At 46.7% G+C, this 14,951-nt stretch overlaps 3 protein-coding genes across 3 annotated transcripts; all 3 read right to left on the bottom strand.

Moving 5' to 3' along the window:
• Positions 1 to 3,688: 3,688 nt before the first annotated feature.
• Positions 3,689 to 5,937, bottom strand: F5891DRAFT_1184601 (FAD binding domain-containing protein; the record flags this gene model as incomplete). Its single annotated transcript, XM_041366458.1, has 12 exons — positions 3,689 to 4,375; positions 4,423 to 4,449; positions 4,501 to 4,525; positions 4,579 to 4,588; positions 4,643 to 4,698; positions 4,755 to 4,931; positions 4,987 to 5,018; positions 5,075 to 5,181; positions 5,237 to 5,438; positions 5,516 to 5,674; positions 5,732 to 5,851; positions 5,908 to 5,937. 12 exons carry the CDS (start codon positions 5,935 to 5,937, stop codon positions 3,689 to 3,691), a joined length of 1,632 nt encoding a protein of 543 aa, XP_041229963.1.
• Positions 5,938 to 8,938: 3,001 nt separating this feature from the next.
• F5891DRAFT_977243 (uncharacterized protein) lies at positions 8,939 to 10,030 on the bottom strand (the record flags this gene model as incomplete). Its single annotated transcript, XM_041376682.1, has 1 exon — positions 8,939 to 10,030. One exon carries the CDS (start codon positions 10,028 to 10,030, stop codon positions 8,939 to 8,941), a length of 1,092 nt encoding a protein of 363 aa, XP_041229962.1.
• Positions 10,031 to 12,865: 2,835 nt separating this feature from the next.
• F5891DRAFT_1184598 (uncharacterized protein) lies at positions 12,866 to 13,348 on the bottom strand (the record flags this gene model as incomplete). The annotated part of the gene is made up of 1 exon (XM_041366457.1): positions 12,866 to 13,348. One exon carries the CDS (start codon positions 13,346 to 13,348, stop codon positions 12,866 to 12,868), a length of 483 nt encoding a protein of 160 aa, XP_041229961.1.
• Positions 13,349 to 14,951: the final 1,603 nt, after the last annotated feature.

Raw genomic sequence — 14,951 nt, 5'->3', positions numbered from 1 at the left:
ATTGTCTGGTTAAGAATCGACATGGTTATCTCCAGGATCTCGGAGATGACAGGCAGACGCTAGTCGTTGTATGTCTCAAGAAGACATTTATGGGCAAGTCCTTTTTCGACGAGCGCAAGTTTCCATCCTATGCTGCTGTACGGCGCGCTCTATTGTGTCTGGATTTACCTCACAGCATCTTGTAAACCTGAATTGAGTCCCGAATCGTATAGAAATGAGTAAGTATTACCACCGATCAGACCAGCCATCAAGTCAACATCAAGTATTCATAAATAGACATACAATCAATCAGCAGCATGTACGGCAACTTCCATCAGCACAGCTACACCGTGACACGCCTCATACCGCCTAGGCCCTACAACGGACACCGTACCCTGGCTCAACTCATTCACCATGCAGATTTTGGTCCTAAGAAAGACGCATCGACACATAAAGGACAGGCAAAACGCACCAGAATTCTTCCGCCCAAACCAGCGTAGGTGTCAACGATACGACAACCTGTAATACAATTTCCTTCTGAGAAATCTTCGTCGGGTGTATCTAGGACCGAAGATGAAAACCCTCGGCAGCTTCATCGGTTGGACGCAAAAACATAACGTGAATCTCCAAGCGTAATGAGCAGAAGTACATACGATAGTTCACCAGCGTTTACAAATCGATGCCAATGCTTCCGAGACAGGATCAAGAGGTTCTGCCATCGGATAGTGAGAGAAAATGGACTTACCACTCTATGAAGACCAACGCCTTTTGAACGAATATCACTAGTAACAAGGAGGTCGACATTGTCTCCAGTCTCGGCCGAAAACATAAACCCAAGCATAATGTCTGTGAACCCAAATTCAGTCTTATCCTGGCGTATTTGAGCGCGTCTCACCTTTTGCACCGTCGAAGCCGATCATCCACTTGCTATTGAAAACATTTAATATATCGCAAGAACAGTCGGGACACCTTCGTTAGATTGTTCCAACTAGCGCAGTTCGGTATCCATCTTGACAGTGAATGAGAGTATCTGTAGGTGGCTTCGCAGAATCATGTTCAAGAACTGCTGACCTATGATCTTTATGGTGTGCTGGAAAACAAAACGATCAGCATGAAACCTTGAAAACACGTCTGTGCTGCGCATGGATAATATGCTGGTAGGTTGAAGATTCCGTATGCGGGGGCTAGCGAAGAGTCTGTCAGGGGTTACAACATTCGAGGCCAATACGAACGGACGATGGGAGCCAGCTTCGCCTGATCGTTGACTTCTGAGCCATTGAGAAAGTTGAAGAGTTTAAAAAAGCGTAGCCATGTTGTGCACTCAATGAAACCATGGTCCGGTATGTCTCGAGTACCAGGGCATGACAAATGGAGGAGTGTCAACGCTACTACCATTGGCCCAGCGCCTACCTAAGAAAGAGGAGTTCAGTTGAGTTGCAAACAACCATCATGAAAGGTCACTTATGACTAGCGATGCATGTACACATCTCATAAAACGTGCCGTTGTCGTCAGCTTGAGTCCAAATGCATCATACAAAGTGATAGATGTCGGCCGTCAACCAGGGTGGCACCTTAGTAGGTCAGTGGCTTAAGAACTCACTCACTTTTCGTGGGCACCGCGAGACCGCAGTACCATCCACCCGGTCGAAGTATTAATGGTCTCTTTAAAGATCATGCCCTGCCGTTAGATCCCACTGGTAGTGCGAGTCAAATCAAGTCAGATGCAAACCAAAGAGTGCGGTATCACCAGCTATAAAGCTTATAAGGAAAAAATATGTACCGGGGACGACTCAGTGCATAATTGGAGTGCACCCAATGTTGACAAGGCCGTTCTGAAAATAGGTTGATGTGTCCCATATGTTCACCTATGGTGCAATTGTTTTTATCGTCTCCTACAAGAAGTCGTGTGCCATCGGGCGTCCATGCAAGTGAGAAGGTGTATGATCTGCTAGCCAAAGAAGCAACGCGTTCCGATTCTTCCGAATCCATCGTGCCTGGATTATTATAAATATCGATATTCTTGAATGGTGTGATGGCAAGAAGTTCTCCGCACGGCGAATAGCGGATGCGAGTGAATTAAACCACTACATCTGATTAAGATAGGCCTCAAGCAGTTTCTGCAAACATCACGTGATGTGACTTAGCTGTGACTTTACTTGTGATTACTGCATTTGGTACCGGGACTCCAGATACAATGTATGCCTTAAACCTTACTTGTGTCGCTATCTCCTCCTTCAATTTCACACAATGGTAATTCTAAAACAAATGACTCGTTAAAAAGTACGTATACTACAACTTCTCCGTTTTTGTTTTTTTATATCTTGTCGCCATGGACATCCTATACACATTCATTGCTTTTGTCACGCTTCATCACACTTTATCACGTGACGTTTACAGAAACTGCTCGAGGCCTATCTTAATAGTTCTCCTTGTACCAGCCACGTCTTGGCACACCAAAACTCACCGATCCATCACATGAACCAGAGGCCAGCACTGTACCATCCGGAGAAAAATCCAACGAGTCGACAGTACTGGAGTGGGCTTCGATGGGCTGGACGAGAAATTCACTAGTTTCACCGTACCAGGCGATGATCTTTCCGCTCCAATCACCGCTCGCTATTATTCGACCATCTCGTGATACCGCCAATGCCTGCACCTTGTCGCGATGCCCCTCCAATGTCATCTTCTTCAACACAACACCTGTCTTCAAGTCCCACATACGAATTGTCTTGTCGTACGAGCCCGTAGCCATTCGTCGCTTATCGGGGAGCGGAGCGACTGCGTTTACGGTCTCCTGATGATCTTCAAAAACTTCAAGGGCGCTGAGAATGTGCTGTGATATCTTATAGGCACGGTCGAGGAGGAATTGGGGGTATCTTTTTCTAAGGTGCAGAGGTACGAGTATTGTGCGCTTTTATGCTACCTCATTTCAATTTTCCATAGACGCCTAAGGCACGAGGCATTTCGCCATCACCGTTGCAGCAAGGATGTTCCCTATTGTCATAACCGCCTTCCTCGATTGTACACCCCTCCCACTGCTTCTGCATTGCATACATGCGTTCGACTCTCCACAGTTTCACCCTCGAACACTATTTATCCTGGATGGCCTAGTGAACTTTGTGCTGTCTTGTGTCTAACAGCCACTCCAGCCCATCGCCATGTAACCTACTTGAGCGCAGGCACATAGATCACCTGTTTGCCCTACCGACTGTGTGCACCGGATGCTGCTAAAATTTTCTCTTCTCCGGTCTGAAACTCCTAACTACTTCTGCGATATTGGAGTTTTCGCCTTCATATCTATGTTTTATCGAAGACTTATGCGATCATCTTTCCTAAAAGCGCTCACAATCCTGATTATAGCGGTATGCCCATGGTTCATATCATTTTCCAGCTTCGCAACTCCAAGTTGAACTGGTTTTACTTTTCTTGTTCGTCAATCCCTTCTTAAACCCATCCTCATTGAAATCCTACACTATAGAACTAGTGGTGTAACACAGTCGTCGATGTTACTGACCTTCGCCACGCTCTTACGCGGCCGAAGCTATGTATTCCGTTGAATGGCAATCAGTAGTGAAGAGGATTGGATTACATAAGTCCAGATTTGAAGTACGCTCCCCAACAAGTAACACCTTGACCTCTACGCTACTTAATAACTACGTTGATAGTAAAATATAAGTGAGTTGAGATTTAAGAGCACAAGCAAAAAGAACTAAACATCCAAAAATATTCCCGAGAAATACTTCTTCATGCCTTCTGTACCACGTACGATTGCCCCGATCACTCCGTCCGGCCGTATCACAAACACTCTCGTCTGGCCAGCTTCCACGAGGTAAGCCGAATAACCATGGCCCTCCTGATCAACGAAAACAAAGTCAGCAGGAGATGCGACAGACGTCACTGATGCGGATGAAGGCAGAACGACTGCCGATCGCACAACGCTTGTGTCATATGCCTCCAGCGCACCCAAGATCGGGACAGCATCTGCATGACTCGGCGCGAACACAAGCATAGTGTGATACCAAGGTCTGTAGAGACCAAAAAGCGTCTTCACATCGGAATCTCCACCTCCCACCTGGACCAGATTTGGTGCATCAGGCGCCCTGTCTCCAGCCTCTAGGTGTTCCTCGTCAAGCACCCCGTACGCATTGATAGGCTTCCCTGGGATTGCAAACTCGTCGAGAACGATGTCGCTGAATCGGTAGTTGATCCCAAGCATGAAAAGGATGGGGCTTCGTGCAGCGGGCATGTTGCCTGTCTGTACTGCGCGGTCGAGAAGGGTGGTGGTCATCTCAAGCATCTCGGAGATGACAGGCAGACGCTCGGTATTATACGTCTCAATAAGAGACTTGTCGGCGAGTCCTTTTTCGACGAGCGCAAGTTTCCAACCTAGATTGAACTGGTATACGGTCAGTAGTGTCATACATACTGCATTGAAAAGCTCACAGCATCTTGTATACTTGAATTGAGCCCCTGTTCATAAATAGATGAGTAGGCATCTGAATTTGATCAGAACGCACACACCTGACCACCGGTTGGACTGTGGACACTGAAAACATGTCAGAATCAGTTTGGAAAGAAAGCGCTCAAAGATAGACATACTGAGCAGCATCTACATAGACTTGCCATCAGCACTGGCACATCATTGAAAAATAGAATCACATACCGCCCGCAACAAAGACTCGGCCCTCGCTGAACTTGTTTACCATGCGGATATTGGCCCTAAAGTAAACAAATGAACATTTTAAAACGCATCTATGCAACAAGATAAGACACACCTGAACTCGCTCACCCAGACGAGCTTGTTGAACGTAATCTCAGTGGGTATCACTGATGAGATAGTCTCGAAGATCAGCTCTTCGCTCTGAGCGACCGTTGCCAGGTCTAGATCATTGTCAATAATGACAAATTGCCAGCCATCCTCGCCAATCTCGCCTGTTGGACGCAATGAGGCTCTGCCCAGCATCAATATACACATCCCCAAGCCTCAAGAACAGAGATCGGACATACCCTCGCTTGAAGGTTCCAAATCGATGCGAATACTTTTAAGACAGTATCAGGAGCACTCCTTCATGGAGCAAGTAGAAATCGGACGCACTGCCCTATCAAGACCAACACCATGTAAACGAATATCTCCCATGATCAGTCGGATATCGTCTCTAGTCTCGCCCAAGAATGTAAGCCCAAGCTGTTTGCGCACGACGCCTGCAAACCATAACTCAGACTTATCCTCCAGCATATGAATTTGATCGCAACTCACCTTTAGCTCCATCAGCGCCGACAATCCACTTGGTATCGAAAGTCTCCAATATGCCGTTCTTGGCTAGAACGGCCGTGACACCTTCATCGGACTGCTCGAACGAACGCAGTTCGGTGCCCATCTCGACAGAGCACGAGAATTTCTCTAGGTGACGTCGCAGAATCACATCTAAGAGTTGTTGACCTATTAGCTTTGGAGTGTGCTAAAGTACAAAAAAATCGTGATTCGTCAGCATAGCTGCTTGAGAGGCGACGCCGGAAGGTTCTGCACAGTACGTACAAATGGTATCGCAGGGGTAGGTTCCGCATGCGGTATCATCAACGATTCTGTCGCGATTTCCATTGTCCCGGGCTTGTATGAACGGATTCTGGAAACGGGTTTCGCCAGCTCGTTGACTTCTGGGACATTCAGGAAGTTGAAGAGTTCGAAGGAGCGTGGCTGGATTGTGCATCAAATGAGACTTTAGGAAATTAGAGAAGTGGTGTGATGACACACCCAGATTCCAGGACCACGCTGTCCGATTTGAGGGTTCGGATCTTTGTCCACGATGCGAACTGGTATGCCATTCTGGAGGAGCGTCAACGCTGCTACCAGACCTGCTGGCCCAGCGCCTACCTAAGAAAGAGGAACTAAGCTGAGGGCCAACGATCCATCATAAGCCGTTCACTTACGACTAGCACGGGAGGACGAGTAGAATTCATGTGTAGAGTTAGTTCAGAGGTTTTTGGATCAGTATAATGGACAGTCACGTCTTATAACATAGGGGACAGCCGACCACAGCGGAAAGGTGGCGCAGGTAACATGTGCCCTCCAATTATGTATCAGTACCGCAGCAGTGATAGAAAGGAACCGCCAACGTTATACATACCTGTTGGATGATTTGTCGAAACGTTTGTCAGTGACTTCACACAGCTGCGGACGCACCGCCATGGCTTTGATGGACGTTCGACATTCAACTTCGAACGCATTGAATTCGAGCACCAGATGGTATTGATGTCTGTTCCCAAGCCTAACTTTGAAGCAACTTGCGTGTGCCTTGTGGGGCTTAGCCACTGCAGGAACAACAAACATACTTGTATCGAGAAATTTACAGTGGCGCTCGGTCAAAAGTCCCAGATATGTGCATATATGTGAGGGGATGTAGTCTCCAGACCTCAAGTTTTTGGGTCGTGATTCCTACCAGTAGGCTATACTTGCCGAATCCCAATAGCGAGCGCGAACTTTGGTTGCCACCAAATGCATTGAAGATGTTCTCAATGTCCTGATTCCAAATGTTGGGTAGACAAGATTGTGATCAGAGACTGGCGACTGCTCAAGGGAAATCAAGCCTAAGGATTGAACGAGAATGACGCGAGAGCAACCCGGTAACTGACTACTACCATGTTTAGCTAGACTCGTGACTGGCCTGACAAACAGCCACAAACAACCCTCTCGGTTAGCTGTATGTAGCTAGACTTAATGGAAGGTTCCGTACAATATTTGGTGATGGAAATTAGGAGTGAAGAGGATTCGACTACAGTAATGCACCGTCACTTGCGTCGGTAAAACTTTGAGAATGTCTCACGACACAACAACACATTTAAAAAAAAATCGTGATTGACAATTACTTTCTAATACATGAACTATTGTGTATGATAGAATATTGAGAGCATCAGAACATGTGTTGTAGAGTGGTGAATGAATCAAGAATAAGGCCTTTATCAACACTCCACTGGCACTTGCGTTGGTCCCAAAAATGGTATTACTTAATGATAAGAACTAATTGTACGTGATTAAAAGATTTTTGTTAGTACACGATGCGCCAGATGGTAATGTGCCCACCCTGATTTAGCTAATATCTGTCATTGCATAATGTACTTAGATATGATAACTCATTGATTGTGAAGTTTTGTGTAACCCTTCACCGGCATTGAACTGGCACATCAGGAATGCTACGATCCTTACAAACAACACATGTCAGATGTCAGTAAAGGTAATCTTCATTGATATATGAAGTTTGAGTGCACCGCAAAAACCATTCAAAGGTGCTATGTACAGAAAAGTGAAATTTCAGCTATAAATTGCAACATCATGACCTTTCCTCCTGGCAGATTTGAGATATTATACTAGCCATACATAGCTCTACGTGCCATGAAAATACATCAGCAAGAATTGTGTCTAAATAATGTGATTTGACAATGTTGTTGTGCATCGACGCAAGTGATGGTGGAAACACAAGTGGCGGTGGATTACTGTAAATATTATGTTGGTCCAGATGTGAAGTGCGCTCCCCAACAAGTAACACCTTGACCTCTATGCTACTTAATAACTATGGTGATTTTAAAATACTAGTAGTGAGTTGCAATATAGTAAAAGCACAACAGACCACTAAACATTCAAAAATATTCTCGAGAAATGCTTCTTCACACCTTCTGCACCATGTACGATGATCCGCCCCATTCTGAGAGTCACTCCGTCCGGCCGTATCGGAAGTAGAAACTGTGTAGCTTACTAAGCTACGGGAACAACTTCAATGTTTCAATGTTAACCATCGCAACTGACGCAACATAGGACGCACTTTCTGTTCCTACTCCATTTTACTTCTCTCCACCTTTGTATACTTATATCTCATTGCTACCGCTGCCTCATCTGACTCTCTTTGTACCTGCTTTGATGTTATTCAACAACCATTTGATAACACTCACCTGCACCTTCCATTTGTATGCCTAGTTGCTGTTCGCTTGTAAACCCACCTACTTTGGTAGATTCTGATTGAATTCACTACCCTTTTGTTGCTCAATGCCTACAAAACCTGAACGTCCCTACCCGACAAGCCTATCTAAAGTTTTGCATCTCCCTCTCCAAACTCTTCGCCAACACATTCCCCAATAAACTCAGTCACGACCTTCAAACTAGAAATGAGCAAGTATTACCACCGATCAGACCAGCCATCAGATATCAAGTATTCATAAATAGACATACAATCAATCAGCAGCATCTACGGCAACTTCCATCAGCACAGCTACACACGCCTCATACCGCCTAGGCCCTACAACGGACACTGTACCCTGGCTCAACTCATTCACCATGCAGATATTGGCCCTAAGAGAGATGCATTGACACATATTGAAGAGTTTGAGAAAGTGTAGCCATGTTGTGCATTCAATGAAACCATGGTCTGGTATGTCTCAAGTACTAGTACTAGGGCATGACAAATTGGAGGAGTGTCAATGCTACTACCAGATGGCATCAGATCCTTTGGGTGTACATATCGTGTAGGTATACAGTCTCAAAGTCTGCAATATTGAAGTCCTTGGTAAGTAACAGGTTGTGCTATGATTGGATGCTACATGCGAAGGCGTCAGGTTGTCTCAAGAATGCTTTAATCAACAAGGTGGGAAGACGCACAGAATTGATCATATGCCAATATGCACAAACACTATGTGCTGGTCCAAGGGCATTGTATTGTCCATGTCGCAAGCCAACGACTGGATCACTCGGTGCAGGGCCCAGGCAGCTCATTTGGAGTTCATTGGGCCATCCCCACAAAAGTTTTTGTAGAATGCTTCTACTAAGTGTTGTATGGTACTATCAGTGACCTTCCACAATGTTCCCACGATGCTGTTGACCCCAGCAAATTGCAGGCCGGCTGCTAGGTGTATCACTTCATCAGGCATACTAACGACACCGACCGTGGTTTCACAGGCAGAAAGAAATGCAAATTCATGCCAGGACAGATCCATCTGTGTGATATCGAGGAGCAAAAGTGGCTGGTTGCGCATGAGAAAGGCCGAAGGGCACTGACGGGGACTTGTCATGGCTTCTGCGAGCCTTGATCAGCGCGGTGAGCGAGGGCGTGTATGAAGAGATATACTGCTGCGAAACAGACTTTCCCTTTGCCCTATACTCGCCAGCAGCATGCAATGGCAAGAAATTGAATAGAGACGTCGGGCACCACCATATTCGGGAACCTCGTCGTGCAAATACATCCAGATTCTCGATCACTGGGCAGACAACGACATCCCACAACTCTCTCAAAGCTTTCGTCAGCGCTGTTTGCTTCCCATTAGCATTAGCCTCTTTTTGAACTGCCTGCTGGAGTGCGAGCACCAATTTGGCGAGTTTCAACAAATCAGTAGGGAATTGGATGTTAATCAGGGGTTGTTTGTGCGTGATGATGATGGCATGGCAGGACAACTGGCTTGCAATAAGCACGATGATAGGCCCATCATGAGCTGCATCTTGAAGATCAGAGAATAGTGGGGGAAGGAGGAAGCGAGAAAAACCCTCAATCTTTTTGATCTCTTCTACAGCTCTATTCCAGTCCTCCACTAGACGTCTATACCGAGTTTCTTCTGCTTCCACATTGACTATTGGAGTCCCTTCTGAATAGTTCACAGGAGGTTTATCGAGGAGGGAGCTGAGGTCTCTGAACCTCTTCATTAGAGCCACTGCATGATTGCCGTGAGTATTGAGGTTGTCAAGAGGGGTACAGAGTCGTGTCATCTGGGTCCAGATGATGGTCCTGCCTTGTTCCAAGAACTCAACAGCGCGACACACATCACCACTACGAAGAGCACACAATGCAGCATCGATGGCAAGTGTACTTGGGAAGTCCTTCATGATATTGTGATGAGACGGTACAGAAGCCGTCTTAGACATGTAAGCATCCAGAAGTTGCATGGAAGTTGCATAAGCCTTCAGTTGAGTACCATGCCTGTGTTGATCAGCACGACGAACCCAAAGTAGACTTGCTTGCAGGCGGGATAGCAAGCCTCCAGAGACAACATTTGCTGCTGCCTTGAGATGATGCATGGCAGCATCCAGACTATTGGTACCTTCACCTGCACCGGTGTTGTCAAGGCCTGAACGATGGAACAACAGATAGACCTCAGCTAGTGACTGATGGGATAGTAATTGACCAGGATCATGTTGCGTCAACAGAGTCAATGCACAGTGTAGGCTCTCTCATGACTCGTCGAGATCTTCTCTATTGTGTTGGTGGTGAAAGCGGGTGAAGAGTTGGGTTGCGAGGTTATGCAATGACATGGACCAATCTGTGTGACTAAGAGGACATAAGGCCAACACTTCCCTCTGAAGTGCAACAGCCTGATTCAAATCTTCATCGTTGCCTTGGTGATCAAAGCGGGAGGAGAGCCGAAGCGCGAGGTTATTTAAGGACGTGGACCGACCTGTGTGACCGACTGGGCGTAAGGCCAGCGCTTCCCTGTAAAGTGGGATAGCCTGGTCCAAATCTTCATCATTGCCTCGGTGCTCAAAGTGGGAAGAGAGTTGAGACACAAGGTTATTTAATGACATGGACCAATCTGTGTGACCGACTGGATGCAATGCCAGCGCTTCCCTGTGAAGTGTGATAGCCTGATCCAAGTCTTCGTCATTGCCTCGGTGGTCAAAGCGGAAGGAGAGTTGATTCACAAGGTTATTTAATAACATGGACCGATCTGTGTGACCAACTGGGCACAAGGCCAGCACATCCCTGTAAAGTGCGATAACCTGATCCAAGTCTTCATCATTGCCTCGGTGATCAAAGCGGGAGGAGAGTTGAGTCCCGAGGTTACATAATGACTTGAAGCAATCTGTGTGACTGACCGGGCACAAGGCCAGGGCTTCCGTCTGAAGTGCAATAGCCTGGTCCAAGTCTTCGTCGTTGCCTCAGTGCTCAAAGCGGGAGGAGAGTTGAAGTGCGAGGTTATTTAATGACATGGACCGATCTGTGTGACCGATCGGGCGCAAGGCCAGCGCATCCCTGTAAAGTGCGATAGCCTGATCTAAATCTTCATTGTTGCCTCGGTTGTGGAAGCGGAAGGAGAGCTGATTCACGAGGTTATTTAATGACATGGTGTCACGAGTTCCAAATACAAATCATTATTTGTTCCTCAATTCCAAGTCCTTTAAGCGCCCAATCACAGTGCCTGTTCCTAAGAATATGTTTACTGTTGAAGAAGTTCCCATTATTGCGTCTATTGTAGAATTACCAGAGTCATGTGATTTATCGGACAATGCCGAAGTCGATGACATCATGCCACGCGACACTCTTGGAATGTTCCAGAGTCTTACTGCGGCTGCAGCACATGTTATGACATCATAATTATATATAGAATCATACGATACCTTTAATTATTCTGATTGGTTAGTTAGTTCATTCTCAGTTTCAATCTCAGTTTCAATATGTGTATATAGGTAGCTCGTTGTAGTCAGTAGTTCTTTAGTTCAAACCTCTTGTATCTCCAAGTGAGCAATACCAAGACGTACCTGCTGCCTACTTCTTCTGCATGATTATTCTGTTGTTTGAGTCCTAGTTTCTGCCCAGCATTAATTCGTTATTGGGTTGTGACACATGGACTGACCTGTGTGACCGACTGGGCGTAAGGCCAGCACTTCCCTGTGAAGTGTGATAGCCTGATCCAAGTCTTCGTCATTGCCTTGATGGTCACAACGGGAGGAGAGTTGATTCACAAGGTTATTTAATGACATGGACCGATCTGTGTGACCAATCGGGTGCAAGGCCAGCGCTTCCATGTGAAGTGCAATAGCCGATGCCTCGGTGGTGGAAGCAGAAAGAGAGCTGAGTGGCGAGATTACTTAATGATGCGGACCGATCTGTGTGACCGACCAGGCACAAGGCCAGCACTTCCTTGTAAAGTGCGATAGCTTGATCTAAGTCTTCGTTGTTGCCTCGGTGGTCAAAGCGGGAGGAGAGTCGAAGCACAAGGTTATTCAATGACATGGACCAACCTGTGTGGCCAACTGGGCGTAAAACCAGCGCTTCTGTCTGAAGTGCGATAGCCTGATCCAAGTCTTCGCCATTGCCTCGGTGGTCAAAGCAGGAGGAGAGTTGAGTCGCAAGGTTATTTAATGACATGGACCAATCTGTATGACCAACTGGGCACAAGGCCAGAGCATCCCTGTAAAGTGTGATAGACTGATCCAAATCTTCGTCGTTGCCTCGGTGGTCAAAGTGGGAGGAGAGTTGATTCGCTTATTTAATGACTTGGACTGATCTATGTGACCAACTGAGCGCAAGGCCAGTGCTTCCTTGTGAAGTGCGATAGCCTGATCCAAGTCTTTGTCATTGCCTCGGTGGTCAAAGTGGGAGGAGAGTTTATTCGCGAGGTTATTTAATAACTTGGACCGACCTGTGTGACCAACCGGGCACAAGGCCAGTGCTTCCGTCTGGAGTGCGATAGCCCGATCCAAGTCTTCGTCATTACCTCAGTGGTGGAAGCAGAAGGAGAGCTGAGTGGCGAGATTACTTAATGACTCAAACCGACATGTGTGGCCGACTGGGCACAAGGCCAGTGCTTCCGTCTGAAGTGCGATAGCCTGATCCAAATCTTCATCATTGCCTCGGTGGTGGAAGTGGAAAGAGAGCTGAGTGGCAAGATTACTTAATGACACGGACCGATCTGTGTGGCCAACCGGGCGCAAGGCCAGCGCTTCTGTCTGAAGTGCAATGGCCTGATCCAAATCTTTGTCATTGCCTCGACACTCAAAGCGAGTTTGCAACATTAAAGCCAGATTGACTAGCAATTGACCTCGGTCAGTATGTCCAGTGTTGTAGTATCCCAGCGCATCATAATGAAGGGATATCACTTCATCTAAGGCACATGGTTCATCTCTCTGCAAACATCACTCTGCTCGATGAACAAGTTGATTTGGCGATAACGGAAGCATGGATGGGGCAGGCTGCTCCCGCTGAAGATCATTTGCATCCATGCATCCATGCAGAGCAGATGTTTCGATTACCATCAAAGCTGCCCTGCAGATATGGCTGTTGGCGTGGCAGACATTAAGTACCTCGCTCAGTAATCCTTCAGCCATGTGAGCATTTGTTGGAAATCCCTGTTTTGCAAAGCGAGAGAGTAGAGAAATGGCAAGATGGAGTTGGGTGGTGGGTCGGTCTGGATGACCAGTAGGACGCAAATCAAGTGCGTCTTGAAAAAGAGAGATGGGTATGTTGAAGTCGAGATAAGTGTTAGCTTGGCAATTAATAAACTTTGCGGTGGCTAGATTAAACAGTGCCGCAGGGCGGTAGGAAAGATCCGCAGGACAGAGATCCAAGGCCCGTTCAAAGTGATTTACGGATTGGTCCAGATCCGTACTGTTCTGCATCCTGCGGTATCATGTGAGAAGACGATGTCCAGCATCCGTACTTAGTGCTAACACATTCATATTGTGAGATGTAAGCTACATGTTACACCAATCAGCATCAGGATGCCAGACTGCATTGATCACTCATGATAGTAAGGGAATGAAGAACTTCACTGTCGTTTTGATCAGAAAGTCCTTGCCCCACCGTCATGAACAGTGAAGTACAAGCGGATATGACGTCCTCCTGCTTTGGCTAAAAGATTATGGCTATAATACTTGTGAGCATCCATGAGGCGTTATGTGCAATAGACATAGACAATACTGACAATGCGACCCTTCGCTGCAATCCAGTAACCCTCTGACAGAGATCTCGAATGTGCAGAGGAGATCTCCGCAACAGAGCATGGGACCCAATTCAAATAAGGCATATACGCTGACCCGAACTTTAGAAGATGGATCGCACGGCCTCGAGTCTTTTTCAATACCTGCAAGACAGACGGGGTTAAGGACCACTTACAGAAGAATGCGCTCGTGCCATTCGATGACAGCCTGGTTTATGTGTATAGATGTATTGCTTGTTATGCTCGACCGGCCAATTATGTAATAGAAGTTCGTCATCCAATTCAAAACCTACTACATACAGTAACATGGTCACCCTGCACAATGAGCCCGTAACCATTCAACGCTTATCAGGGAGCACTGTGACTGCGTTTACGGGCTCCTGATGATCTTCAAAAACTTGAAGGGCGTTGGACATGTGCTGTGACATCTTATAGGCACAGTTGAGGAGGAATCGTGGGTATCTTTTGAATTTTCCTAAGGTGCAGAGGTGCGAGTATTGTACGCTGTTGTGCTACCTCATTTCCATGGACGCCCAAGGCACGAGGCATTTCGCCATCACCGTTGCAGCAAGGATGTCCTTATTGTCATAACCGCCTTCCTCGATCGTACACACTCCCACTGCTTCTGCACTGCGTACATGCGTCCGACTCTCCACAATTTCCAGAATGTATCCTTCGCATTTGATTGCGATAGTGCAGTTGCTCTATCCAGGCCCTCGCACACTATTTATCCTGGATGGCCTAGTGAACCTTGCGCTGTCTTGTGTTTAGCAGTCACTCCAGCACATCGCCATGTAACCTACCTGAGCGCAGGCACATATATCACCTGTTCGCCCCACCCACTCCCAAGATTTGTGTGTGCCGGATGCAGTCAAATTCTCTCTTCTCTGGTCTCAAGCTCCTGACAACGGAGTTGTTACTTTCACATCTATGTTTTATTCAAGAACTATGCGATCATCTTTCCTAAAAGCGTTCACAACCCTGCTTCTAGCGGTATGCTCATGGTTCACATCAGGCTCCAGCTTCGCAACTCCAGGTTCAACTGGTTTCACTTTCCTTGTTCGTTAATCCCTTCTTAAACCCATCCTCATTGGAATTCTACACTATAGAACCAGTGGTTCAACACAGTCATCGATGTTACTGACCTTCGCCACGCTCTCACCGCAGCGTGAGCTATGTATTCCGTTGTTGAATGGCAATCAGTAGTAAAGAGGATTCGATTACGTTGGTCCAGGTTTGAAGTACGCTCCCCAACAAGTAACACCTTGACCTCTACGCTACTT

The sequence above is a fragment of the Suillus fuscotomentosus genome (genome assembly GCF_016647785.1).
Source record: "Suillus fuscotomentosus strain FC203 chromosome Unknown F5891scaffold_10, whole genome shotgun sequence".
NCBI classification, from domain to species: domain Eukaryota; kingdom Fungi; phylum Basidiomycota; class Agaricomycetes; order Boletales; family Suillaceae; genus Suillus; species Suillus fuscotomentosus.
The sequence above is the reverse complement of the archived record's forward strand: the minus strand, read 5'-3'. Positions and strand labels throughout refer to the sequence as shown.